The sequence below is a fragment of the Mus caroli genome, unplaced genomic scaffold (assembly GCF_978045245.1).
Source record: "Mus caroli unplaced genomic scaffold, Mus_caroli_1 scaffold_11, whole genome shotgun sequence".
In the NCBI taxonomy this organism is placed as follows: Eukaryota; Metazoa; Chordata; class Mammalia; order Rodentia; family Muridae; genus Mus; species Mus caroli.
The window spans coordinates 57995837-58022764 of record NW_028227266.1 but is presented as its reverse complement, the minus strand read 5'-3'; the positions used below and the strand labels follow the sequence as shown (position 1 = coordinate 58022764).

Genomic DNA, 26928 nt, shown 5'->3' with positions numbered 1-26928 from the left:
TAATGTGGCTTTTGCTATTTTCCTATTGTTCCATGATCATAATTATTTTAAAATTTTAAGTATTTTTAATAATCCCTTCCCCCCCAGAAAACCCAACAAATCCATACCTTTTGATATTAATTTCTCCTTTCCCTATAAATCTACAGCCCTAGACAAACATTGTTTCTTTTCTAAAGACTTGTCTGTTCTGTACCTCTCATCTAAATTGTGTGAGGCCTTTTGTTGTTGGCTATTTTCATTTACCATGTTTTAGCAGGGTTTATTTACATTGTAGCATCTATCAGAACTTTATTCCTTTTTGTATCTAAATAGTCTATTATATAGCTGTTTCACATGTATCTGTTGGTGAATGTCTTAAGTTGTTTTTGTTTTTTTGTTTTTTGGTTTTTTTTTTTTTTTTTTTTTTGGTGTAGCCCTGGCTGTCCTGGAACTCACTTTGTAGACCAGGCTGGCCTCGAACTCAGAAATCCGCCTGCCTCTGCCTCCAGAGTGCTGGGATTAAAGGCGTGCGCCACCACGCCCGGCTTAAGTTGTTTTTGTATTTTGGCTATTCTGCCTGGTGTGAGTATCAATACTGTGTACAGAGTTTTATAGAGATGCATATTTTTATTTCTATTCATTAATATGCTGTGGGAGTATAGTGGGCAGGTCATATGGTATGTGGGAGTACAGTGGGCAGGTCATATGGTATGTTTTGGACAAGAGTTGTTTGATGGGTTACGTACCTTCTGCCTTGCTGTAGACTGTTCAGGGTAGGCAGAACACGGTCCGTGATAGGTAGGGGTCACAGCTGTATTTTTCCAGGCCAGAAACAACTAGATCTGGGACAGATAATGTGGTTCTCAGACACTGGTGACCATTGGGATTTGAGAATGGGGCAGCTGCTTAGCGCATACCACTACGGTCCAGACAGGAAGGTGATGGGTGAATCTAGGTTTGGAATCAGGTTTGGTTTGGTTCCAAGTGAGTGCCAAGAATACAGAGGAGCTGAAAAACTAAAAGCCATCTCATGGAGATTTAGGTGAGGCTCTTTACAACCGATCCCCTCCCACCTCCTTGATGAAGGAGACAGTCCTTGCTTGTCCAAACTCTTTTATTTCATGGTCGATATAAATGCATGTATGACTTACTCTTGGTGCAGGAAGGAATGGCCAGGAAGGGAATCTCATTGGCTAAATACCTGGGATCTATCTAGATACCTCAATAGCATGGAGAACTCTAGGGGTTTTTTGTTTTTGTTTTTGTTTGCTATGTGACTATTTGTTATGGTTACTCTGATCTAAGACAGGTAGAGCTTGGCAGGGAACTGGCTCCCCAGGGGTTTTGTACCTACTTCAACTCTTATCAGTTCTTCTGTCTGGTAGCACAGTCCACTTGCCCCACAGTGTTTCTCATAGGTTTGTCTATTTGAATGCTTGGCCCCAGGTTGGTGGAACTCTTTTTTTTTTTTTTTTTTTTTTTTATTACATATTTTCCTCAATTACATTTCCAATGCTATCCCCAAAGTCCCCCATACCCCCCCCCCCCCCACTTCCCTACCCACCCATTCCCATTTTTTTGGCCCTGGCGTTCCCCTGTACTGGGGCATATAAAGTTTGCAAGTCCAATGGGCCTCTCTTTCCAGTGATGGCCGACTAGGCCATCTTTTGATACATATTGGGAGATTGTTAGAAGAAGTGTGTCCTGGGGTTGTCTTTGAGGTTTCAAGACCCACAGGTTTTTCAATTAGTTGTCTCTGTCTTGTGCTTGGGGATCAGATGTAAACCTTCATTCTGTTGTACTTTCTGCTACGATGGTTATGGCCTGTAACCCCGAAATACGAGCTCCAAATTAAACATTCTTTTATACTTTGCCTTGCCACGGTGCTTTGTCACAGCGTTAAGTAACCAAGGCAGAAGTTACATGACAACTGCATTTAGTATTTTGAGGTAGTTGTTGCCTGGTTGTTATCCAGAGTTATGATAGATTTTCACAAAACAGTCTATTGGAACAGGCTTCCAATTTGTCCATCTCCATACTTGGTAATATCTGTCTCTTTAATTACAGCTCTCCTAGTAAGTGTGACATGGCATCTCATTGTGGTTTGATTTACATCTCCATAGTAGCTAACAAAATTGAACATTTTTTTGTGTTCAGTAGTATGTTTTTCATACATTTGTCTATTTAATTCATACTTGTTATTATTTACCTGTGTAAAAATTTGTAAAGATTAACCACAGATGCGTTCCTGATAATTGGGTAGTCTGTCTTCAAAGAAGTTAGTTTTAGGAGCTTTTGGTTATCGTAAAATGGGCATTTTAGGTATTATGTGCTTTCACTTTTTTCTCTTACTTTTAAAAATAATGTCTTTGTTAAAGTTTGTTTTTTATTTTTGTTACAGTATTTTACTGGCCTTGAATGTGGACATAAGTTTTGTATGCAGTGCTGGAGTGAATATTTAACTACAAAAATAATGGAGGAAGGCATGGGGCAGGTAACTTGATTTTCACTTATAACATTTACTTGTAATGTCTAGACCCTTACATAAATATAATCAGATAAAAGTTTCAGGATTAAACATTTTTCTAGATTAAAAGTCTTAGGGGAAAAAAAAATTAGATTGTGACATTCCAGTTAACAGCCTAATCTAGGTAATGTTTTCCTAGCAGGCATCAACTCTGATAATTTCTATCGGGCTGATCTTGATAGAGAGCTTTGTCTAGGATTTTGCTTTTAACTATCTCATTCTATGTTGCAAAAGTGATTACTTAGAAGGGTAGTTAAAGACATACTTCCTGAAATATAACGGGAAAGGATTGAGAGCCTGCAAACAAAGTGTCATCAGAATCTAGGAGAGTGCCAGGCAATGATACGCATCCTATAAATCGTGCTGAATGAAGGCATAGTTTAAATTTTCATCTTTTTCAGACTATTTCGTGTCCTGCGCATGGTTGTGATATCTTAGTGGATGACAACACAGTTATGTAAGTATTTCTGATAGATTCTGTATATTGAGTATTGTTGGTTAAACCAAATTAATTTTGACTTAGTACCTCTGAGAAAGTAAATTATTAAAATTCAAGAGACTTTTATTCCCCACTCATTTCTTTATTATACAAAAAGTCACTTAGATAGTCATTCTTATGGTTTTTTTGGTAATATGTGATGGCCAAATTTTGGTAAATCTTGAAATTGTATAATGGGATAATGAATGTGTTAATTTATGCCCCCTGGGTAACAGGCTAAGACAGAATCAGGGAAGAGTTTGGGAGTGTTGCTCTGTGAGTTGCCTAGCCTATGTGAGGTCCTGGCTTTGATTTCCTGTGTCCACCAAAAAACAAAACAAATCAAAAACAAAAGTGGAACAGAATGGAAAGAATGTGAGTCGTTATGAAAATGTAAGTGCTAAAGAGGGAGACCAGGAACAGACAGACTCAGTACAGGTACATAGTACCTGAGAGAAAATGGAAACATTTTCCAAAAGAGGAAACTCAGCGTATGAGCAGCTGAGTCTGGCAGTCTTTGAGGAACTCCAACACTTGCCTCAATAAGCAGAAGACTGCGCCAGAGTTTTATTGTTATATCACTAGCCCCTCACTGCACTGCTCAGGGATAGAGTGTTCTCTGCTGAAATGCCGCTAATAGTCTGAAAGGTGTACTACATGGAGGCTGTAAACTAGTTCTTCTGTACAGATGTTCCTCTTTGGATGGAAGAAGGAAACATGGGAAAGAAGCATAGTGAATTCCTGGTATAAACCCAGCTGCTGATTTCCTGGGCCAGTGCTGTTTTTGTGGCCCAGGTTTGTCAGTTGACTTAATTTTAGGATGCCAAGCACATTAAGGTCTTGAATGATCCATATACAAATTGTATAAGTAGTTTTATTGCCTATACAGAAAGTTTTTTCTGTGAATAAAAAGTAATAAAGGAAAATGACAGCAGTGTTTTTAATAAGTAAATTTAACCTAATTAAGTTAACCTGATCAGCACAGCTACTAAAGCTCAAATATTCCACTTGGGGGAATTTTTTTTTAAACTTTTATTTCATAAAGATTTATTTATTTTATTTATATGAGTATACTGCCACTTTCTTTAGACACAGCAGAAGAGGACATCAGATCCCATTACAGATGGTTGTGAGCCACCATGTGGCTGCTGGGAATTGAACTCAGGACCTCTGGAAGAGCAGTCAGTGCTCTTAACCACAGAGCCATCTTTCCCAAGTACCACACCACATGTGGGTCCCAGGGATCCAACTCAGGTTGTTAGGTTTGTTGTAAAGTGCTCTTACCTGCCGAGCCTTTCTGCCTAGCCTCCATTCTATTTCTCCTTCCCTCCCCTCTGTTCCCTTCCCTTTCTCTCCTTCTCTCCCCCCGCCCCCTTCCCCCCTGCTCTTTCTCACGACAAGGTTCCTTTCTGTAGCACTGGCTGTCCTGGAACTAGCTCTGTTAGACCAGCCTTCTAAACAAATCTCATTAACCAATATTTCCCCACTCTTAAAGCATCCTCTACTTCATCAATACACATCATATTACTACAACCTTTGACTCGTATGGATGACAAAACTCCATTTGGCAGAAAGCCCTTGGCTCTGTTCCTACATGAGACTAGGTGTGGTTCTCCTATCTATAATCCCAGCACTGGTCATCCTTGTCTACATAGTGAGTTTGAGTTTGAGGCTAGCCAGGGATACATGAGACCCGACTTCAAAATGGGAGGGTGTGGGGGATAGAGAATGCTATCTAGTGGTCACTGGTGGTGTCACGTTACCAGAGTTATAAATGAGAATACGAGTGAAAACAGATCATTGTGTGTTCCTTCTAAAAAAAACTTTACTAGGATGTGAGTAGAAAATAGGGGAAAATGAGTAGAAAATAGGGGAAAATGTGGTTTTCAGACAGGTAAGAGTTATATGTCCAGTAGATTTCATACAGAATTGTGTTGTCTTAGATATTAAAACATCTTTTTTTTAGAACATTTTTTAAATTAAATTAATTGATACGAGTGATATGAATATCACTGCCAGTTAGGCTTAACAGGTTGTTCAGTTTTCTCAGGTATTTTAATGACAACATGGCAAGGGTTGTCTTCCAGCGTGTATACATTGAAACCATAGGGGTCTTGGAAACTCAAGAGCACAGTTGGAAACTCTATCTCTGACTTCAACCAAAACTCATTTTCACACCTTTTTTATATAATGTGTTGCTGGAAAAGTTGTGAGACATAAAACTATTGTGCCTTGTTTCCTTGAAATCACTGGCTTTTCCAGATCATTAAGTAGATGATATTCCAGTACTGGGCCAGTAATTCTGTTGTTAAAAGCATCTGCTATGCAAACATGAGTACCTTACTTGATCCCTATAACCCACATCAGGAAAAAAAGGAGAAAAAAGGCCAAGCATGGTTGCAGACACTTGTAAGACTCAAAAACCAAAGTGAATTTTACTGGAGAAATAACACCTGAGGTTGTCCTCTGACCTGCATGTGCTTGTGCAGCAGTGTGCACATGAACACACACACACACACACACACACACCACACTTACCCCCACCCCCCAAAAAATAAAGGATTAAAAAGATGCTATTCCTACATGGTAAGCAAGCAGATCATTACAAAAGATATTTATTTAAATTTGACACAAAATTCTTGTAGGTGTAAATTAAATTTAATTTTTGTTACTGTTTTGTTTTTGGTATTTCAGATTAGATAAAGATGACTTTTTTGTTAATATCTAAAGTAATGAGAATAAAGTACCAGAGGGAGAATAAATTGTAGTATTTATGAACTGATGCTTGACATTTTTCAAAATGCATATATTCTTGGTCTTTTAGTGATTATTAGCACTTCGGATATGTTATACATTATTTTTGTTATTATTTTTTTGCTATCATCTGTTTCTGATGACTTAGCTAGTAATGTCTCCCCATATTTGGTGCTGTGGTTTGGATTTTGATTTGTCTAGGTAGTTACATTTGTGTTTGTCCTTTGTACAGCTTTTTCAACTCCGAACTCAGTTAATTTTTATTTTTTTTTTATAAAAATTGAGAATGTTTTGCTTATTTCATGGGGTAGAGGCATGCCAGGGTATCACTATGTAATCCTATCTGGCCTCAAATTCACAGAGACCTGTTTGCTTCTTGCCTTCCCAGGGTTAGATTAATGGTGTAGGTGCCCTCAGAATCCAGAAGAGGCCATCAGGTCCCCCTGGGGCTGGAGTTTCAAGTGGTTGTGAGCCAGCTGGATCTTTTTTTTTTTTTTCTTCAAGACAGGGTTTCTCTGTGTAGCCCTGGCTGTCCTGGAACTCACTCTGTAGACCAGGCTGGCCTCGAACTCAGAAATCCGCCTGCCTCTGCCCCCAAGTGCTGGGATTAAAGGCGTGCGCCACCACGCCCAGCTAGCCCCATTATTTCTTAAAACACCTTCCCTTCTTTGTGTATGTTTGTAAGGGAGCATTAGAGTGTGCACTTGTGTGTGGAGATCCAAGGCTCTTAGTTGAACCTCTGCTTCAGCTGCTTTAGCTGGCCATCTTGCTCCAGGGATCCCTGTCCCTTCATTATTTATTAATACTAGGATTATAGATGTGCTGCCTTCGTATATGTGGGTGCTGGGGGTCCAGATGCACTGCAGTCTCATGTCACTGAGCCCATGATGATGATGATGATGTTATTTCTGTCCTTTATTGATTCGATTTCCATTACACCCATTGATATTTTTATGTGACATACTTTTTTTTGGAAGATCTGCTTGTTTTCATTAGTACATTTTTCTTTTACTTTCCAAAGACTTAAAATATTTTTATGGATAAATCTTGGGTCAATAGATTTTGTATGGTTTTTGTTTGTTTGTTTGTTTTGGGGGGTTTTGTTTGTTTGAGACAGGGTTTCTCTGTGTAGCCCTGGCTGTTCTGGAACTCACTCTGTAGACCAGGGGGTCAATAGATTTTAACATTCTTTTATTAATTTGTTTATTTTTATGTGATACCTGATTTTGCCATCTTTTGTCTGCTTAAACCTTCGGTCAGTATTTTAATTCACTTATCCATTTTTTTGTTTTTCAGGGTTGGGGAGCTAAAATTAATACTTTTCAACTATACAATTTCTAGCTTAATAGTTTTGTGAGGATTTTACTTATTGAGGATTTATGTATTTATTTTATTTATTGCTGATTTTATTATTAAAAACCTTTATAATTTCTTTATATCATAATAGCTTCATAAAAGTCTATGTTAACTCAAACATTTGGACTCTCACAGAGAGTTTTGTTGATTGCTTTTCCTCAAATATGGAATGCGGTTTGCTCTTCTTTATTTTAACTACATAATCTTTAGTTGAAAGTGGGTTGTTTTTTGGATAGTAAATTGTGCTGTTTTCTATTCCTCATTCAAAGTATAGGCTTTGATCATTTGCGGAGTTGGTATTTCTTTCTTCTAGAATAGTTTAAATGTCTTTACCAGTCAATCAATGTAAATATGCAAATTTGTATCGGCAACTCATAATCCTCTTTTGAATTTGGGACTTTTGTACCTTAAGGCTTGTCAGCCATCTCCATGTGTGCACCTAGCCTTGCCTACACCATCCTCAGCCATCACCTTGTTTTTACTTCTCAAGTTATCACTAAGTGGTAAAGACTTTACCGAATTAATAACCTTGATGATATTCTTAATTTGCCTTTCTCTTATCTTCAGTACTCAGTGAACTCAGTAATTCACTCATCCTAACATCTTACAGGCTACCCTCAATGTGAATAGATTCTTTCCTGTCTGTTCTTGTTGCCATAAGCATGATCCAGGCCATCTTTGCTGGAAGTTTGCCGTAGGCTCCTACGTGATTTTTTTTTTTTTTCTCATAGTTTCATGACCTTCCAGTGGTATTTTACAAATGTCATCCTGTGCTGTTCACCTTTTTATTATCTTCTCTTTTCTGTTGCAACTATACAGGGACTTTGGTCTCATGAAAATATTGTGCATTTTATTTGCTTTTGGTTTTGACTTTTACTGTTTTTTCTACTGCCCTCATGGTTACCACTCTTTCTGAATCTTTATTCTAGTGCATTCATCTTTTGAGTCGTTATTCAGGACTCAATTTGATTGTAATTTTGATTTGGTCAGTATCCTGTAAGTTTATCCTCTATTTTACTTACTTTTGTTGTTGCCTATACTTAGGAGCTGCATGACTCAAGGTTATCTTGCTTACATTGACTGAATCTGTTATCATATCCTGAGTGTACTGATCCTTTGGAGTCTCAGGACTTTTTAGATTATTAAACCACCCCTACTTCCTCTTCATCGTCCAGGGGATTAAATACTGTGCCTCCTGCAGTCTAAGCCTACTCTTTACCACCGAGCTATTTCCCTATTCAAACTCTCAGATTTCTTTTTTGTTTCTCAATGATGTGGGAGGCAAGAACTCTACCACTGAAGTACATCTCCAGTTCTCTTAAATACTTAACAGTGGTAATTGAATGCATTCACTTTTTTGCCTTAGCATCTCTTTGAATAAGTAATCGAGGAAATATTTCATCATCAATATCACTGGCCTTCAAAAAAAGCTCATTAAAAATTCATTTACCATCAAGATTATTAGCCTAAATGGTCTTTCCTATACATTAGCCTCATCTAGATTTATACAGATGATATGCTTTGAAAGCTTTTTTGTCACAAGAGTTTCTTCCTTGATGCTTTCATAAAATTAGTGAAAGTTATGTATCATGTATTACTTATGACCAAAAGTTATTATTCATTGTAATAGTTGATTTTTTAATTTATTTACCTGTTTAGGGTCTCAGTTTATTTCACTATATATGTATTTCGTCTAGTATCTAAGAATAAAAGCAAACTTTTATCTATATATTATAAAGTCTTTCAAGATGTTCAAGCAGTATATTTACTCCCATATTTTTTATGGCAGTAGCATCTCACTTTGTAGCCTAGGCTGGCCCTGAACTCAAATTTTTCTGGTCAGCCTCCTGGGTTCTGTGACTACAGGTATATGCCACCATGTCCAGCTATTTCATTGCATCTGGAATTATAATGTATCTGACTCCACATCCTGTGGTGTGTACCTTTTATTTTTAAGTCTGTATTTATAGGCAGACAGACTACCATTCATTTGTATGAGAGCTATATCCATTGTTTTCATGTCTACTGAGGACCTGGGGACCATTTTGGGGTTAGATCCCAGAATCTCCCATTCTCTCAATCAGTTTATCTCAAAATCTCTCTCTCTCTCTCTCTCTCTCTCTCTCTCTCCCTCTCTCTCTCTCCCTCTCTCTCCCTATCCCTCTCCCTCTCTCCCTCTCTCTCTCTCTCTCTCTCTCTCTCTCTCTCTCTCTCTCTCTCGCAGACTCATTGACTACTAGATCAAATGATGTTCTTGAAATTAAGCACTGTTGTATCAGTTTTAGGCAGTTCTTAACTCCCTGCTATTTAATATGAAGTAATTGTTGTCTTCATCTTTATTTCTAAGCCTAACATAACAAGTGTATAATTACTATACATTATTAACTCTATGGCTGTTTTCTTTCTGTCACTGATTTTTTATGTTTTGCCAGTGGCTTGGCTAGAAAATTGCGTAACTCTTTGCTAGTGCTCTTAACTGCAAATAACGGTGAGTCACCTGTTTTTTTGCCAATTCTTGAATATCATTTAAGTGGAATGATGTACTATATATTTTTTAAATTTATTACTATTGTGTGCACATGTATATGAGTTTTGAGTGATGGCACACACATGCCTCTGAGCATATGAGAACGTCAGAGGACAACTTTTGGGAGTGGCTCTCTCCTGTCACTTTTGGGAGTGGCTCTCTCCTGTCACTTTTGGGAGTGGTTCTCTCCTGTCACTTTTGGGAGTGGCTCTCTCCTGTCACTTTTGGGAGTGGTTCTCTCCTGTCACTTTGGTTTGCAAGGATCATCAATCTTGCCCAGTTGAGCTGGTTTGCCTGTATTCTTTTGTGTATGAATATGTTCCTCATGGGCATGGTGTATGTGCTCTATCCATAGTTATTGTTGTATGATGTTTGATTCTCTGCATAATTGAGACTTGAATTTTTGAGTGGCTTGTTTCTGGACAGTGTATAAAACTTTAAAGAATATTTCTATATGTCTTTTGGCAGATATACACTAATTTCCTTCGGTTATATCTGGACCAAAATATCTTAAGTTTAGTATATTCTGCCAAATTATTTTCTAAAGTGTGTGTGTATATATTCCTCACTAAATATGAGAGTTCTTGTCTTTTAGCCATTCTTGTGGGAATGTGGTAGATAATATAAAGCATTCTTTATATTATATAAAGCATTTATATCAGCTTAGGCCACTCTTTAAATTTTTTTTTTTTTTTAACACTACAGTTGTTTTATTGTGTATGCATACCATGACACACATGTGGAGGTGAGAGGACAACTTGTGGGAATTGCTCTCTTCTGTATAGGCCTTGGGGATCAAACTCATCAAGCTTTTGATAACTTGCCTTTATCTACTGAATCATCTCTCTAGCCTTTCATATCTCTTTTTTTTTTTTTTTTAATTTATTTATTTATTATATGTAAGTACACTGTAGCTGTCTTCAGACACACCAGAAGAGGGAGTCAGATTTCGTTACAGATGGTTTTGAGCCACCATGTGGTTGCTGGGATTTGAACTCTGGACCTTCAGAAGAGCAGTCGGGTGCTCTTACCCACTGAGCCATCTCACCAGCCCTCATATCTCTTTTAATGAAGTACTTACTGGAATGATTTTTTCCATTTTTAAAATTGGGTTTGGTCTATTATTATAGCAAGTTCTATAGTATATGTTTCAGCCCCCTCCCCAGTGGCTTGCCTTTTGTCTCTGAGAGATAATTTATTTTGCTGATCAAAGTTTCATTATGTTTAGATAATATGTGGTTTAGAGTTGCTTGTCTCATAGTCGAACAAAATAAATGCCTCTTTATTTCTCTGCAAAGGTATTGAATTTGATATTCTATGTAGGAAGTTTAGCATGAAGTGAAAACCTTTGAAATGTAAAAAAAATTAAACCTTAATTTGTCAACTTTTGACAAATAATGCTGGAGAAACAATATATTGTTCACTGGTAAGCCAAAGTAACTTAAACTTCTAAAATGTTATTTAACAACTGTAAACATAAATATATAGATTGAAGTAGGGAGAGGCAAAGGAGTGAGTGAGTGTTAGGGGAAACTGCACAAGACAGTATGTGGGGAATGACAGGTCATTATATGGTCTTTGTCCATCACTCAATTGATCCAGCCATCTGACTGAGTTATAGGGAGTTGAAGGGTCAGAGAGGAGTGCTTTGACTATTGGATTTTGAAAATCTTTATTTGTGTGTGTCTGTGATTTGGGAGAGTGAGCAGGATAACTTGAGGTTTTGAAGTCTTTGGGATGTTTTGTGAGATCTTGTTTCAAGAAAGGAAGAGAAAGGAGGAAATAGGGAAAGGAGAGGTGACATTATTTACAAAATGATATACAGATTCATGACATGGTGAATGAGAATTATGTGATGTTATTTAATTACTTGTATTTGTAGTTTTATGTTCAAAGGGGGAAAGACTTGAAAGGAAATTTTTTATTGATGCTAAATTATACAATAAAGTTTTTTCTTAAATTTACACTGCTTTATATGCATAAACACTATTCAGTAGTTGTTCTGGCTAGTTTTATATAAACTTGACACAAGTGATAGACATCAGAGAGGAGGGAGCACCAGTTGACAACATGCCTCCATAAAAGAGCTATCTGTAGGCAAGCCTTTAGGGCTTTCTCTTAATTAGTGATTGATGTGGGAGTCCCAGCCCATTGTGGGTAAGGTCACCACTGGGCTGGTGGTTCTGGGTTGAACATGCTGTGAAGAGCGAAACAGTAAGCAGTATTACTCCATGGCTTTTGCATCAGTTCTTGCCTCCAGGTTCCTGCCTATTTGAGTTTCTGCCCTAAATGCTTTCATGGTGAACTGCTGTAGAAGTGTAAGTGAAATAACCTCCTTTTTCCCAAGTTTATTTTATTTTGTTTATGGTGTTTCATCTTAGCAAAGTCACTTGATTTGAAATCATAGTAGCATTCCAATTTCTTTGTTAGAGCAGGTGTGATTTCCTAAACTTGAGGGTAGTCAATGCTTCTGATGGTATGTTCCATGTGTGCAGTAGACATGGAGGAGAGTCTGTTTTACTACTATCTGAGAGATGTTCCCACAGAGAATCAGTCTAGTGATTTTTCAACAAAGGTGATAGCAACTGATATCCCTAAGATTAACATATTAATAGTTGGAACTTTTCATTCTTCTTAATAGTGCTATTCTTGACAGTGTAAAAAGAAATTTTAGCTGGAAACTTCTGAAAGAACTGTTGTTCTTAAAAGTCCCGGTAGGGCATACTAGATTAATAGATGACTTTCAGGACTAATATCAGCTATAAGAAGAAGTTTGTAAAATCAGAGAAACATTATGGATAATATAGATATAATGTCTTTACCACTTGGGGATAGGGAAGGAGAGGGGGAGAGAGAGAAAAATTCACTGATGGAATTGTTACCTGTCCCTAGCTGCTGATTTTTTAAATTAAGGAACAGTTTTATTATACAGTACAAATTGAACTAAAAGGAAAAACTTTCCTGTGTCAACCTCCTAAATACTAGGATTATAGTTAATCCTAAAATATTTTTATTATTCCATTTCCTTTCAACCATTTCCATATCTCCCAATACCTTATCAAGTATGCATCTGGTTTCTGTGTGTCTATCTGGTTTCTGTGTGTCTATCTGGTTTCTCTGTGTGTATCTATCTGGTTTCTGTGTGTCTATCTGGTTTCTCTGTGTGTATCTATCTGGTTTCTGTGTGTGTCTATCTGGTTTCTGTGTGTATCTATCTGGTTTCTGTGTGTATCTATCTGGTTTCTGTGTGTATCTATCTGGTTTCTGTGTGTGTCTATCTGGTTTCTGTGTGTATCTATCTGGTTTCTGTGTGTGTCTATCTGGTTTCTGTGTGTCTATCGTCTAACCCAGACACCATGTGTGAAGGAGAGCAGAATACTGAGTGGAGGTGGAGGTGCTTGTTTCCCTTCTTAGGTTCATTATTGGGCATAGTTGGTTTTTGAGATGAATCACCACTTAGATTTTTTTATTGTTGAGTTGTATTCCATTATAACTTTCTATATTTTTGTGAGTTTTTGTCCTATGAACATTGTGTGTAATATTTTGTGGGACAATTTTTTTTTTGTTTTGTTTTTTAAAGAGAGAAGGTATTTGGAAAATAAATAACTGTGGCCTTTATTTATTTATTTATTTTAAGATTTATTTATTTTATGTATATGAGTACACTGTCACTGTCTTCAGACACACCAGAAGAGGGCATCAGATCCTATTTCTGATAGTTGTGAGCCACCATGTGGTTTCTGGGAATTGAACTCAGGACCTCTGGAAGAGCAGTCAGCGCTCTTAACCTCTGAGCCATCTCTCCAGCCCCTCGGAACACCCATTTTTAATCCAAGTGTGTATATCTAGGAGGGAAGTTGAAGAAGTTTGTAATGGTGGTAATGCTGTGTTTAACTTGTTGAGGAACTGCCAAATAGACTAATTATTGTTAGACTTTGCTTTCAACATGAATATGAAGGTGGAAAATGAACACACTTGTGATGAGAACACACTTGAAAGTAACCTAAGACAGGGAGGATATAAAGCTGAAGAACAACAGAAGGACTGGGCATGAATGGACATTAAATGGCTCATGCCTTCCATTCTCCACACTTGGGAGCCAGAGGCAGGAGGATCTCTGTAAATTTAGGACTAGCTTGGTTTACATAGTGAGTTTCAGGACAGCCAGAGAACATACTACACAGAGAGACCTGATCTCGATAATGGTGGTGGTGGTAATAAAGAATTAACTGTGAAGCCAGAGCACCCAATACTGTCTCACTCAGGGCCATCTCTGTATGCATGTGAAGAGGTTATTTTGTCAGTGGCTATCTCCCACCGCCACACTGGGTTTAGTACCACCAAAAAAAACAGCAAAACGGATAGTGATTGAATGTGTTTGCCAAATGCCTAACTACTCAGCTATGTCTTTATCTTTTACACCATTTTCCTGTGACATTAAGAAGGATGTTTTTCATTAAACTAATGAGACTTTGTCTTAGTCAGGGTTTCTATTCCTGCACAAACATCATGACCAAGAAGCAAGTTGGGGAGGAAAGGGTTTATTCGGCTTACACTTCCATGCTGCTGTTCATCACCAAAGGAAGTCAGGACTGGAACTCAGACAGGTCAGGGAGCAGGAGCTGATGCAGAGGCCATGGAGGGATGTTCTTTACTGGCTTGCCTCCCCTGGCTTGCCCAGCCTGCTCTCTTATAGAACCCAAGACTACCAGCCCAGGGATGGTCCCACCCACAAGGGGCCTTTCCCCCTTGATCACTAATTGAGAAAATGCCTTACAGTTGGATCTCATGGAGGCATTTCCTCAACTGAAGCTCCTTTCTCTGTGATAACTCCAGCTGTGTCAAGTTGACACAAAAATAGCCAGTACAGACTTCAACTTCATAGTTTCTTTCTTGCCGTTTGTGTTGTTACAGAAAAAATGCAAAAAAAAAAAAAAAAAAAAGCAGATGTGTATAGGACACCCAGAGAAAACCAAGTTGCTCTGTTTTTCCATTTAATTGACAAGGACTGCCACATGAAGGCAGCTCTTAAAATGATACACGGGTAATCACCAAACCTGGGTCCCACACTCTCGCTGACAGCATCTGTTTTATTTCCGAGTCAGGTGTTTTAAAAGGTAGTCAGAAATTACAGAAAATCTGCAAGGACAACACACTTGCAGACTTCAGGTTCCAACACGTACTTGACAAAATAGAATAGTGAGACTATAATATATGAGGAAATTGTTTTTCCAAATCAAATTATAGAAACTTGGAAATCACTGTTAGGACAAATATTGGCTTGGTATTTTCAACTTATGTAGTTCAATACCATAGCATAAACACTTTTGAGGTTATATTTTCTTTATACATGTGGTTAAGCTTGGCTTAATAAACTTTTAGTAACTTGTTTTATTCTTGGTTTCAGGCGCCTGATCACAGATTCAAAAGTTAAATTAAAATATCAACATTTAATAACAAATAGCTTTGTAGAGGTAAGTGGTTTATGTTTTAGCTTTCAAAGCTCTGTTTATTAATAGAAATATACTAGTTATATTCTTTTTGTTGTAGTTTTGTTTTGTTTGGCTTGGTTTCTTGAAATGTCTCACAGTGTAGCCTCGGCTGGCCTTTAACTTGTCGATATCCACCTACCTCTGCCTCCTAAGTACTGGGTGCCCTATGTCTGAAATACTAGTTTTCAAACCAACATGAACCTGTTGACATATTTAGAATACTTACTTAAATCATTTTGAGCTGTGCTGATTAAATCCCCCCCCCCCCCCCCCAAAGACAGGGTTTCTCTGTGTAGCCCTGGCTGTCCTCGAACTCAGAAATCTGCCTGCCTCTGCCTCCCGAGTGCTGGGATTAAAGGCGTGCACCACCACGCCCGGCCTAAATTACCTTTTTAATAGAATTTTTTTTCTTTACTGTTCTTTATTCTTAGCAAAGAATTTCACTATGTTATTAAACATGTCATAATCATGTTGGGTATCCTAACATTGTTAGTTCTCTAATTGTCTTATGATTCATTGCCAATAAAGAATACTGTAGTTATCGACTGGAGAGATGTTTCATGGTTAAAGTACTGACTGTTCTTCCAGAGGACACAGGTTCTATTCCCAGTGCCTTCTTAACATCATTTGTGGGCACCACTCACTAATATGGTTCATAGGCATACATGCAGGCAAAATATACACCCTCCACACACATAATTTCTTTATTTATTTTATACAGTTTTTTTTCTATAGGCCAGTTGTCAGCAAATTATAGCTTTCCTGTATTTGTAAATAGAGTTTTATTTGGAGGTGGATATACTAGTGTATGATTTTTAAACCCCAGCAGTCAGGGAGGCAGAGACAGGTGGATCTCTGTGAGTTCCAGGACAGCCACAGCTATGCAGAGACACCCTGTCTCAAAAAACAAAAATATCTACTGGAAAAAGCCTGTTGCATATTTGTTCTTACTGATTTTTGTGTCTCAGTGGCAGCTACTACAGAGAACCCTATATATAGGTTATAAAACAAAATTATTTTTTTCCTCAGGTTTTTTGGAAAGTGCCAGTGCTCACTATAGTAACGTCAGTATAGCTTTGTATTTTCAGTCTTGAGAATAGTCTTTGTCTGTGTTAGAGATTAAACAATAAAACTGCAAGTTAATGTTAATGTACCTTTTGATCAGTGTACTTTAATTTTTGTCTGTACATTGGAATCTAGGACTCTCACATCTACATGTAATGCAAGTGACCTCCTAATGAGTTACATGCCCATCCAGTAATTTGATTTTTGAAGCCTAGTACAGAATGTTGCTTAAGGCATGTCTTGTTCATGTAATAAACATACGTCATAGTTTGTGTTTTGCCTGGTTGGGGTGGAATACACCTGGAAATCCCAGCACTAAAGTGGCTAGGTCAAAGAGAATCACAAATTTGAGGGAGCTCTGGTCTACCTAGTGAGATACCTTGTCTTAAAACAGAGAGACAGAGACATAAAACAAAATTAAATACTGTTTAAGTGTCTGTGGGATTTGTAGGTAGAATGAAAGATATAGTTCTTACATTTTATAGAATTAAAAGTTGAAAGATGGGCTGGGCGTAGTGACGCATGCCTTTAATCCCAGCACTCGGGAGGCAGAGGCAGGTGAATTTCTGAGTTCGAGGCCAGCCTAGTCTACAAAGTAAGTTCCAGGACAGCCAGGGCTACACAGAGAAACCCTGTCTCCAAAAACCAAAAAAAAAAAAAAAGTTGAAAGATAAGTAATTTTGTGAGGGTCTGGGAATGCAGCTTTGTGGTAGAAGGCTTCCCCATCAGATAAGAGTTTGGATCCCTAAAACCAAAGTAAACAAATAATGAAACCACAAACTTAACAACACTGTAGAGTTGGGGATGTTGCTCAGTTGGTAAAGTACTTGCCTAAGGTGTGGTCCTTGATTTTGTTCCCAATATTCAACTGAATAAATTGTAAGAATTGCTTAACATTGAATAAACTTCAATGTAATCTACCATATTTTTAACAAAATAAAATAGAAATACCATCTATCTCCCCAGATGCTAAAAAAGTTAACACTCAATTTCTGACTAAAAGATGATAATTATGAGAAAATATTACATATAATATGTATTATAGAAGACTATAGTGGGTTTTATATGGTTTTGTTACTTCTCTTTTGACCTTACTAGATGTTGTGTAGTTTAACTTGCTATCATTTTTAAGATGTTTTAACTTGTGTTTCAGTGCAACCGACTGTTAAAGTGGTGTCCTGCCCCAGATTGCCACCATGTTGTTAAAGTCCAGTATCCTGATGCAAAACCAGTTCGCTGCAAATGTGGCCGCCAGTTTTGGTAAGCAAGTGATTTCCTAGATGAGGGAAGTTAATATAGGGTTTCTTCTACCTTTTCTTTTTAATCTTGATAATTAAATGGGAAACTTCATGCTGGGAAATAAATGATACTAGTCAAAAGTAGTACGTATTTCTTTTAAGTAAGACACAAATCACACCTTAAGTTTTGTTCTTTCCCTAATGCTTTCATCTTTTGGAGCGTTGTGCATGTATATGATAGTGTGGGGGTGGGGTGTTTTGTTTAAGGCAGCCCAAACTGACCTCAAACTCACATTAATCCCTGCTCAGTGTCCCAAGTGCTGGGATAAGCATGTGCCATCATACCAGCTGAATGTATTGTTCATTGGGGGAAAATGATGCAGTAATTATAATTTTCTTTATATTTCACTTTAACCTTTAATTAGAGGAAACTTAATCCGGGTTAATTGCCTTTTTTCAACATTCAGAAAGTGTGTGTGTGTCTCTGTCTCTGTCTCTGTGTGACGTTTTCTTGGGAGAGCTGTCCCTTGTACATGCTTGATGAGTGTGTGGTGGTGTCTTGGGGAGCAAATCCTGTCAAAGCTTAATGGCAGTGCTGAGCTACTCAAATTGCTTCTTGTTTTACTGTATTTTGTTTCATCTGGCTCTTGCTGTCTTCCTTGTCACAGATTAAGAAGTAAAGACTGTGTGGCTTACTTGAAAATAATAAATTTCCTTGATTTAGACAGAGTTTTAATCTAACAATAAGAAAATATGTAGGTAATTTTGGTTGTTTAGGTCATCTGTCCTGATAACATGGGACTTTAGAGTTCTATAGTGTAGGCTTCTGTCTATTCAGTAGATGTCATTAAATCAGGAAAATTTCAACACCAAATATTGGGGAACATCTCAGTGTCTCTGAAGTGTTTTATTGGCTTTTTTTTTTTCTCTAAATGGGTAGGTAGCCTGAGAATTTCTCAGTTTGAAAGTTTTTGTTCCGTTTTTTACATCCAAGAGCCCAACTGTATCTTCAACAATGTTTATTCAGTCAAATATTGACTTCGTTGTTTGTCCATCTCTACCACTTCATAAAACAGTATGGTACAAATAGTTAAGTCAGGTTCTACTTTTTACAGTGAATAGTTGTCCTCGAGTTTGCAATAACATCATCTTCATTTTCATCAGAGACATCCCCAGAATGACTTTTCTTGGCCTTAGCTCCATACACCTTCTCTTTAGGACTGCTCTGTACTCTCAAGATGACTGAGACTCTCTCTACACCTCTTTTTTTCATTATCAAGTCTCATGACAGCCAATATCTCTGTTTGCCTATCTATATTTTCAAATGTTCAATATAATATATTTCTTTCTAGCACACATCCCAACCACTATTACTGTATTCCAAGTCTGCTTCCTCATTTTAGGCCCACTTCTCATCAGCAGTTTCCTTTCTTAGCCTGGTAATCTGCTATAACAAAATACCAAGATTGTCTAGTATTTACATGGCAAGAATTTATTTTGCAAGCTGGGACGTCCTGCGTCAATGTGCTGGTGATTACTTACATTGGTGTAAGTTTACTTTTTGCTATATAGAGGATACCTTGTGAATAATCTCACATGGTAGAAGGAACAAGGCCTCAGTCTTCATTTCTTTGATCATGAATGCAGTCCTCATGACATAATTAATTACCTTACAGATGTTCCTAATATGTGTGTGTTGGGTGAAACAGGCGGTTGTGGTTTTTTTGAGAGAGGAATCTCTTCTACATTAACCCTGGCTGTCGTAAAACTCATTAGTAGATTACACTGGCCTCTTGAAGTGCTAGGATTAAAGGTGTATGCCATCATGCCCAACAACCCCTGCCTTTTAATGCCATCTCACTGGTGATTAGATTTCAACATTAGAATCAGATTTGGGGACATGCAGGATCTAGCAAAAAAGTAAAATGATCTTAGTCTTTTAAAGAAAAGGAGCCATATAGAGCAATCAGATAGATGTTTTGCTGGTATTCTAATACTGTTCTGATTCTTTAAAAACAGCCATAGAAGTAATAAATACCCAAATTGTTAAATAAATAGCCAAAATAATTAATACTCAAAGAGCAAATGAATTCACAAATTTGTAAGCACATATAAAATACAAATTGTATTGATAAAGATCAATCGTGTGTTAGTATTTTAGAGTTTAACCCTGTGATCTAGACAGACTGGTCAGTAAAGTGTTTGCAAGAGTAAAAACCTGAGTTCTAGAACCACTCAAAGCCAGGCACACTAACACATAACTCCATGTGTTCCTGTGGTGACATAGGAAGCAAAACCAAGAGAATCACTTGGAGTTTGTGAACAGTAACAAAGGGAAGAGAGACAGACCCTGTTTCAAACAAGGTCAAAGATGAGGAAATTCGTTGTTTTCCAACTTGTTTTACTATAGCACACATGTGCCTGCCACCACACATAAAATTTACCTTTTTTGGGGGTGGGGGTGGGGTTTCGAAACAGGGTTCCTCTGTGTAGCCCTGGCTGTCCTGGAACTCACTCTGTAGACCAGGCTGGCCTGGAACTCAGAAATCCACCTGCTTCCGCCTCCCAAGTGCTGAGATTAAAGGCGTGCGCCACCACTGCCTGGCTGAAATCTACCTTTGTAACAAGATGAGAAGGTGAAATATATTCCACACCTACTTTCAAATTTATTTTTAAATAAAATATGTAAAGATTTATTTAATATAGATTTACTTATGTGTATGAGTTTTTCCTGTTTGTATACCACATGCATTCAGTGTCCTCAGAGACCAGAAGAGGGAATCAGATTTCCTTTAACTGGAGTTAGGAATGGTTGTCAACCACCATGTGGTGCCTGCAGTCAAGTCTGGGTCCTCTATAAGAGCAACAAATGCTATTCCTTAGCCATGTTTCTTGTTGTTAGGAAATGGCTGTGGAATACACTTAAAGCTCCTCACTTTTCTGTTCTATCACATTCCCTGTGCCTACCTTGTTAGAGAAAAATCATCTCCTTGACTTCATTTAATCACTAATTTCATTTTGTATGAGTTTTATTAAATTTGTTGATAGCTCCATACACATGGAGTGCATTCTGATTACTCTTGTCCTTTACCACTGCTGCCCTGCAGATCCCACATTCATATCTTACTCTGTGACTCACCGACTTCACTGTGTGTAGTTCACTATTAGTTTGGGCTCTTTACAATGAGTCTTCCCCTGACCACCATTTTGAGACAAGGTGTTATGTGACCTTGAACTCCCCATTTTCCCTCTCTTGAGGCCTAGATTCAGTAGCTACCCTGCCCATAAGCCATAAGCATTTATTTTTCCTTCATTTATGCCCCTTGAATGGAATATATATGTGTGTGTGTATGTGTGTGTCTGCGAATACACACACACATACACACACACATGCTTAGTGCTGGAATTACAGGTATGAGCCACGAGGCCTGGTTCTTTGGTTTGGGGAAGGGGGAGCTTGCCTTATTTTGCTTTGAATAGATTGGTTAATACTATTTCTCTCTGTGGAGCTGAGTTTAATCTGTTCACATTATTCAAGGATTTGCCTCTTTGTTTCTAATGTATTGTTTACTGTATATTATTATGGAGTTGTGAATTAATCAGCTAGTTGGAGTACAGAGTGAATGAAGATAGACTATATATCAATGAAGTGTTACCACAAGCTTCTGAGTGCAATCTGAGCGAGTCAAGCAAGGCTTACTGTATATTTTATTATATAATTGTTGTACTACTACACACTAATTCTTAAAAAAAAATCACTAAAATAAACAGACACATTCCTTGATTTGGTATTTCTCATTAATATAGACCTTGCTGACAGTACTGGGGAACTGTAGAGTGTGAAATGGTTGTTTTTTGTTTGTGTTTGTGTTTGTGTTTGTGTTTGCGTGTGTGTGTGTGTGTGTGTGTGTGTGTGTTTAAACTTATACTAAATAGGATTAATTATTTAAACTCTTGGTGTTCTTTTCAGCTTTAACTGTGGTGAAAATTGGCATGATCCAGTTAAATGTAAGGTGAGGTTGGTTTTTGTTTTTAAGGGGATGCTATATTTCTAAGATTTGATTAAAGATAATAGCTGTTGATTTGTTCTGACTAACAAAAGATTTTGTTCTTTTCAAGCGATCATTGCAGGTAGTCTATAAGTGCAGTCCTTAGGATCAGGCTCCCATTTGGTCTTAGAACATCCATGGATAGGTTTTAGGTTAATTTGATTTTTCCTCAAGGTTCCCAATTCCCCACTCACCTTTAACCAGGCAAAATTATTGATTGGTTACTCATATATAAATGAGATTTTATAGCTACAAATTTTCCTACATTGAGACTATATCTATTGAAAATCAATTGCTTTTTGAGTCTTATATTTAAAGCTTGCCTTTAAGTGCTGAAACAAATGGCTATCCTTAAGCCTAGTTATATTCTAACAGTTGTTATTTTCAAATAGTGGTTGAAGAAGTGGATTAAAAAGTGTGATGATGACAGTGAAACTTCTAATTGGATTGCAGCTAACACAAAGGTTGGTCCATCTGTGTGTCTCCCCTGACCCCACCCACACCCCAACTGTTGATAATGAACACATGGATATGGGTAAGTGTATAAGCATTAGCGAAAGCAGTGTGAGTTTATGTTGGTATGGGCCTTGTGATAATTTTTATCCATGCTCGCCCACCCACCTCCGATGGCTGCCTATTTATTCCCTTTCAGGTGTTTATTTGGACCAGCTGTAAGGCAGTGTGGCTCCTTTAGTGTAAAAACACTTGAGTTCTCCTGTACAAGTTAAATTTGCTAATCTTGACTGCTTTGCTGCCCAAGTATGAGGAACTGAGTTCAGATCTTCAACACCCATGTAAAAGAGGTGTGACCACGTGCACCTGTAACCTTTAGTGCTAAAATTCAGAGATGGGTGGATTCCCTCAAGGTCAGTGGTTATCAGCCTAGCTGAATTTGAGAAACCCCAGGTTCAGTGAGTGTGTCTTTAGAGGAACAAGACTGAGCGATGAAGCAGGGCATCCAGCATCTTCTTCTAGTCTCTTGTACATTCCTGTACACACCATGTCTATATCACTCAGATTTTCAAAAGGTTTTTTTTTTTTTCCTTTTAAAGCCAGGCATAGTGGCACACATTAATTATTGCACTTGGGAATCAGACTCATCTCTTTGTGAGTTTTAGGACAGCCTATTTTACATAATGAGTTATAGGGCAGCTAGAGCTTTGTAGAAATATCTTATTTTAACAACAAAAACCTCTTTAAGTACAGTTTAAAAAAAATGAGGGGCTGGAGAGATAGCAGTTAAGAGCACCGACTGCTCTTTCAAAGGTCCTGAGTTCAAATCACAGCAACCACATGGTGGCTCACAACCATCCTTAATGATATCTGATGCCCTCTTCTACTGTGTCTGAAGACAGCTACGGTGTACTTATAGATAATAATAAATAAATCTTTTTTTAAAAAAATGAAAAATTTGAGCTTCAGTATGAATTCAGTTTGAAAGTCAAGGTCCGCTTACCTGCTTACCTGACTGTGTATACCAGACTGCTTATATATGGATTCTGTGTGGCCTAGAATTAGTTTCTTTGTTATTTCCATTTTGTCATTTATTCATGAGACAAGCAGGAATAAATAACACCATTAAAAGATTTACAGGTTTATGGTGCATATAAAGCCCTGAAAAACAGTGCATGGAAAGTCGGTCTGCAGCTAGGTGATGGCACTGAGCATTGGGTAGAGTAAAACACTTACCTTCAGTAAAACTGTGTTCAAAAATATTGTGATTGTTTTTATTTGGGTGGGGAGATGGCTCATCAGTTTTTCTTCCGTAGGACCCTGATTCATCAAGTCCCAACACCTGCATGGCTGCTCACCACTTTCTATAATTCTCTTTCTAGAAGACAGAATGCCCTTCTGGTTTCCATAGGCACTTGCACACAGATGGCAAACACACAGACATACCCTTAAAAATAAAAATAAATTTTAAAAAAGTATTACATTTTTGAGTCTATTAATACCCAGTAATAACCAGGTGGTGATAGTGCACACCTTTAATCCCAGCACAAGGGAGCCAAAACCAGGTGGATCTTTGTAAGTTCAAGGCCAGCCTGTCTACAGATCGAGTAGAACTGTTAACACAGAGAAATCTTGTCTTGAAAAACACAAACAAGCTGGGCGTGCGTGGTGGCGCACGCCTTTAGTTCCAGCACTTGGGAGGCAGAGGCAGGTGGATTTCTGAGTTCGAGACCAGCCTGGTCTACAAAGTGAGTTCTAGAACAGCCAGGGTATACAGAGAAACCCTGTCTTGAAAAAACAAAAAAGACCAAAAAAAAAAAAAAAAAAGAGAGAGAGAAAGAAAGAAAGAAAGAGAAAAACACAAATGAAAAACAAACAACAAAGCACCAAAACTAACGAAAGAGCCAGTAATAATATACTTTACATTTAATGATCTTTAATAGATTCTTACTACTTTTTAAAATAACTTATGTGTATAAACTCAAATAAAGTCTAGAACTAGCTTCTGTCCTCAATGGTATAGCATTGACACCAACTCTATAGTTTTTTTCCATAGGAATGTCCCAAATGCCATGTCACAATTGAGAAGGATGGCGGTTGTAATCACATGGTCTGTCGGAACCAGAACTGTAAAGCAGAATTTTGCTGGGTGTGTCTTGGCCCTTGGGAACCGCATGGATCTGCCTGGTAGGTTGGACAAATGGGAGAGTACATTCATGTAATTATAGGATGTCTACCATGTACAAATGATATTTCTGCCTTATATATAATTGCCTGACTTGAGCTAAAAAAGATTAATATTTCGTTTCAACAGTATATTCAAGATAACCACAGAGAGGTATTTTGTAGTCCTATTTCTCACAGGAATTAATAATTGAGATAAACCTATGCATTGAGATTTCATTAGTTGAAAAATTTGGAACCAGTAAAAGGAATACTGTGAATAGAGGTGGAGTAGTGTTTTCAGTTCATGATTTAAATTTTTAGTTACATTGTCTGGTAAGTCGTCTAGTAGAGGTTGTAAACTAGAGTTTAATGGCAGAAATTTACTTGTGTGTTTTCCTTATGCTTCACATCATTAGACGACAGTTTTGTTGTCTTAACTAAAAAGTGGAAAGCTACTGAACAAAGATCTGTATTTTTAGCTTCTCTTTGAAGTAGGCTTGCCTTCCTATTGGGAATAATTACCTAGAACTGGAAAATAGTCCCTTAAAATGGCCCACTGATGTCTAATTTTATGTTTTTCAAGACTGATAGTTAATGTTAGATGCATATGCCATTGTTAACTAATCTGTTGGAGATGAGTTCCAGGATGCTCTGTGAATACCAAAATCTGAGCATGTGTACGGTCATCATGTACACTTATGTAGTATTTGCATGCATGTGCCTCCTTCTGCATATTTTATTTAAATTATTTCTAGATTACTTAGCACACAGTAAATGTTTTGTAAATAGTGTTTTTTAGGGATAATGAGAAGAATAAAGAACCTGTGTGCTCAGGACAATTATGACTTTTCTTTAGGTATTTTTTTCTCCAGTAAAGATTGTTTCCATGAATGCATAATCCTTGAATACAAAAACTACCCTTGTTAAATGACATTGTTCCATGTCCTTCTATACTAATAATTTTGTTATATGCCTATTTATTTGGGAAAGTGCAAGTTAAATTATAGATGTATTTTGAGAAACACAGGAGCTAATACATTTCCTGATTTGAATTGAAAATGTTTCTGAGTGTTATACAAATGACCAGCTGTTTTTGATTTGTGGTACCTTCCTGTTGACTCCCTACTAAGTTGGAAGGGATAGAGAAAGTTAGGAAGTAGACTGCATTATAAAGTAATAGTAGAATAGTTTGGATGTTGTAAGGATTTTTCATGTTTGTGGTTCTGTATCGCACAGATGCTCACTCATGGTTCAAAAACTGCCCACAAGGCCTGAAGAGACCCTTAAATAACTTGAAATTAGAGTTCTAGAAGGATTTGGGCTACCCATTGTGTATTTTGGGAATCAAACTCTGCCCTTCTGCAAGAGTAGCAAGTGCCCTTAGCCATTGAGCCACCACTTAGACTAATTTACTTTTAACACTAAATTCATTTGTTTTATTTTATTTTTTAATTTGGGATAGAGGGAGGGATGGTGTTTTTAAGTCTTCCTATAGGGGTTGGGGTTTTAGCTCAGTGGTAGAGCGCTTGCCTAGCAAACGCAAGTCACTAGGTTCAGTCCTCAGCTCTGGGGGAAAAAAGTCTGGGGGAAAAATAGAAGGTTCAATGTTAACAGATGCTGTAGCATTATGTTAGCTCTCAACTTCCTGCCCTGAACTGCCTCTGTTCCTTAATGAACTGTGGTGAATCACACATTGAAAGTCTACTGCAATTGGTAGTTAAGCATTAAATAAGTAGCCCAAGTCAGAATGTAGTCTCTTAATAAAAGGTACATAGTAGCTAGGTATGGTAGCCTGTAGCCATAATCCCAGCACATGGGGGCAGTGCCAAGCAGATCTCTGAGTTCTGGGTCAACCTGCTCCATGTAGCAGATCTCAAACCAGCCAGGGCTACTTAGTGAGAACCTGCCTAAACAACAACAAAAAAAGGTAGGTAGTAACAAGGACAAAAGAAGTGCCAGTCATTTCTTCTCTGAGCTAATTTCTCTGGACAGGTTTCCTCCTCCTTCCATCCTTTTTTTACATGTCATTCAGTTTCAGAGTCTGCTAATAAGTCATAGTAGTGTGTAAAGTCCATAGCACAAGTAGCTCTTACATAGTAACTTGCTGATTATTGGTTCTTTGATTTATAAAAGAAGATAGACCGTGAGTATAGGATAGCTTAGGAGATAAGGTGGTCTCTTCAGAAGTAGAGTTAGAAGTTCAGGCTACATGTAAAAAATAAGCTATATACTACAATGTTTTCTTGTGGTTGTAGTGTAGCTGGTTTGGGATGGGCTTACCTAGAAGGTGCAGAATTTTCCACTTCATGGAGAATTGATCTAATCAATCCTTTAGACAATTGAAATATTATGGTGTATGGCCAGCCCTCCCAGTGTACTTTATTTGGTCTTTTATTTCTATTATTGCAACAATAGAAACCTTTGACTTCTCAGTTTATCTGTTGTAAAATAGAATGCTGGTTCTAGACAATCACTTAGTACACGTTCAAGTGCTACATTCTTTTCACTTTTTAACTGATTATGGTTTTTTGAAATCCTCTTAATTTTCTTTAAGGTACAACTGTAACCGCTATAATGAGGATGATGCAAAGGCAGCAAGAGATGCCCAAGAGGTGAGTGCAGCCACGGCAGCACAGCACTGGCTTGGGGTTTCTGACACAACGTAATTTTGCAAGAAGCATTCCGTTCTGAATTGTTGTAGACACTACAGTAAATCCTAAATGTGTTAAACTTAGAAGAGACTGTTTATAGTACTTACTAGTTCAGTTTTGTTTTCTGATACGGGCTCCCTAGCCCCGACTGATATCAAACTCGTGATCCTTTGGTTTCTTTCAGAGTGCTGAT

The 26928-nt window shown here is 37.7% G+C and overlaps 1 protein-coding gene across 1 annotated transcript in view; it reads left to right on the top strand.

The window, feature by feature from the left end:
* Window positions 1-26928, top strand: part of Arih1 (ariadne RBR E3 ubiquitin protein ligase 1) — a 98360-nt gene that overhangs the window by 58662 nt on the left and 12770 nt on the right. Inside the window, exons 4-11 of the mRNA XM_021171586.3 lie at window positions 2381-2473; window positions 2908-2963; window positions 15029-15095; window positions 17332-17438; window positions 21387-21429; window positions 21858-21929; window positions 23975-24105; window positions 26639-26696. Coding sequence (XP_021027245.1) covers window positions 2381-2473; window positions 2908-2963; window positions 15029-15095; window positions 17332-17438; window positions 21387-21429; window positions 21858-21929; window positions 23975-24105; window positions 26639-26696 — 627 coding nt within the window. The remainder of the gene's footprint in view (window positions 1-2380; window positions 2474-2907; window positions 2964-15028; window positions 15096-17331; window positions 17439-21386; window positions 21430-21857; window positions 21930-23974; window positions 24106-26638; window positions 26697-26928) is intronic.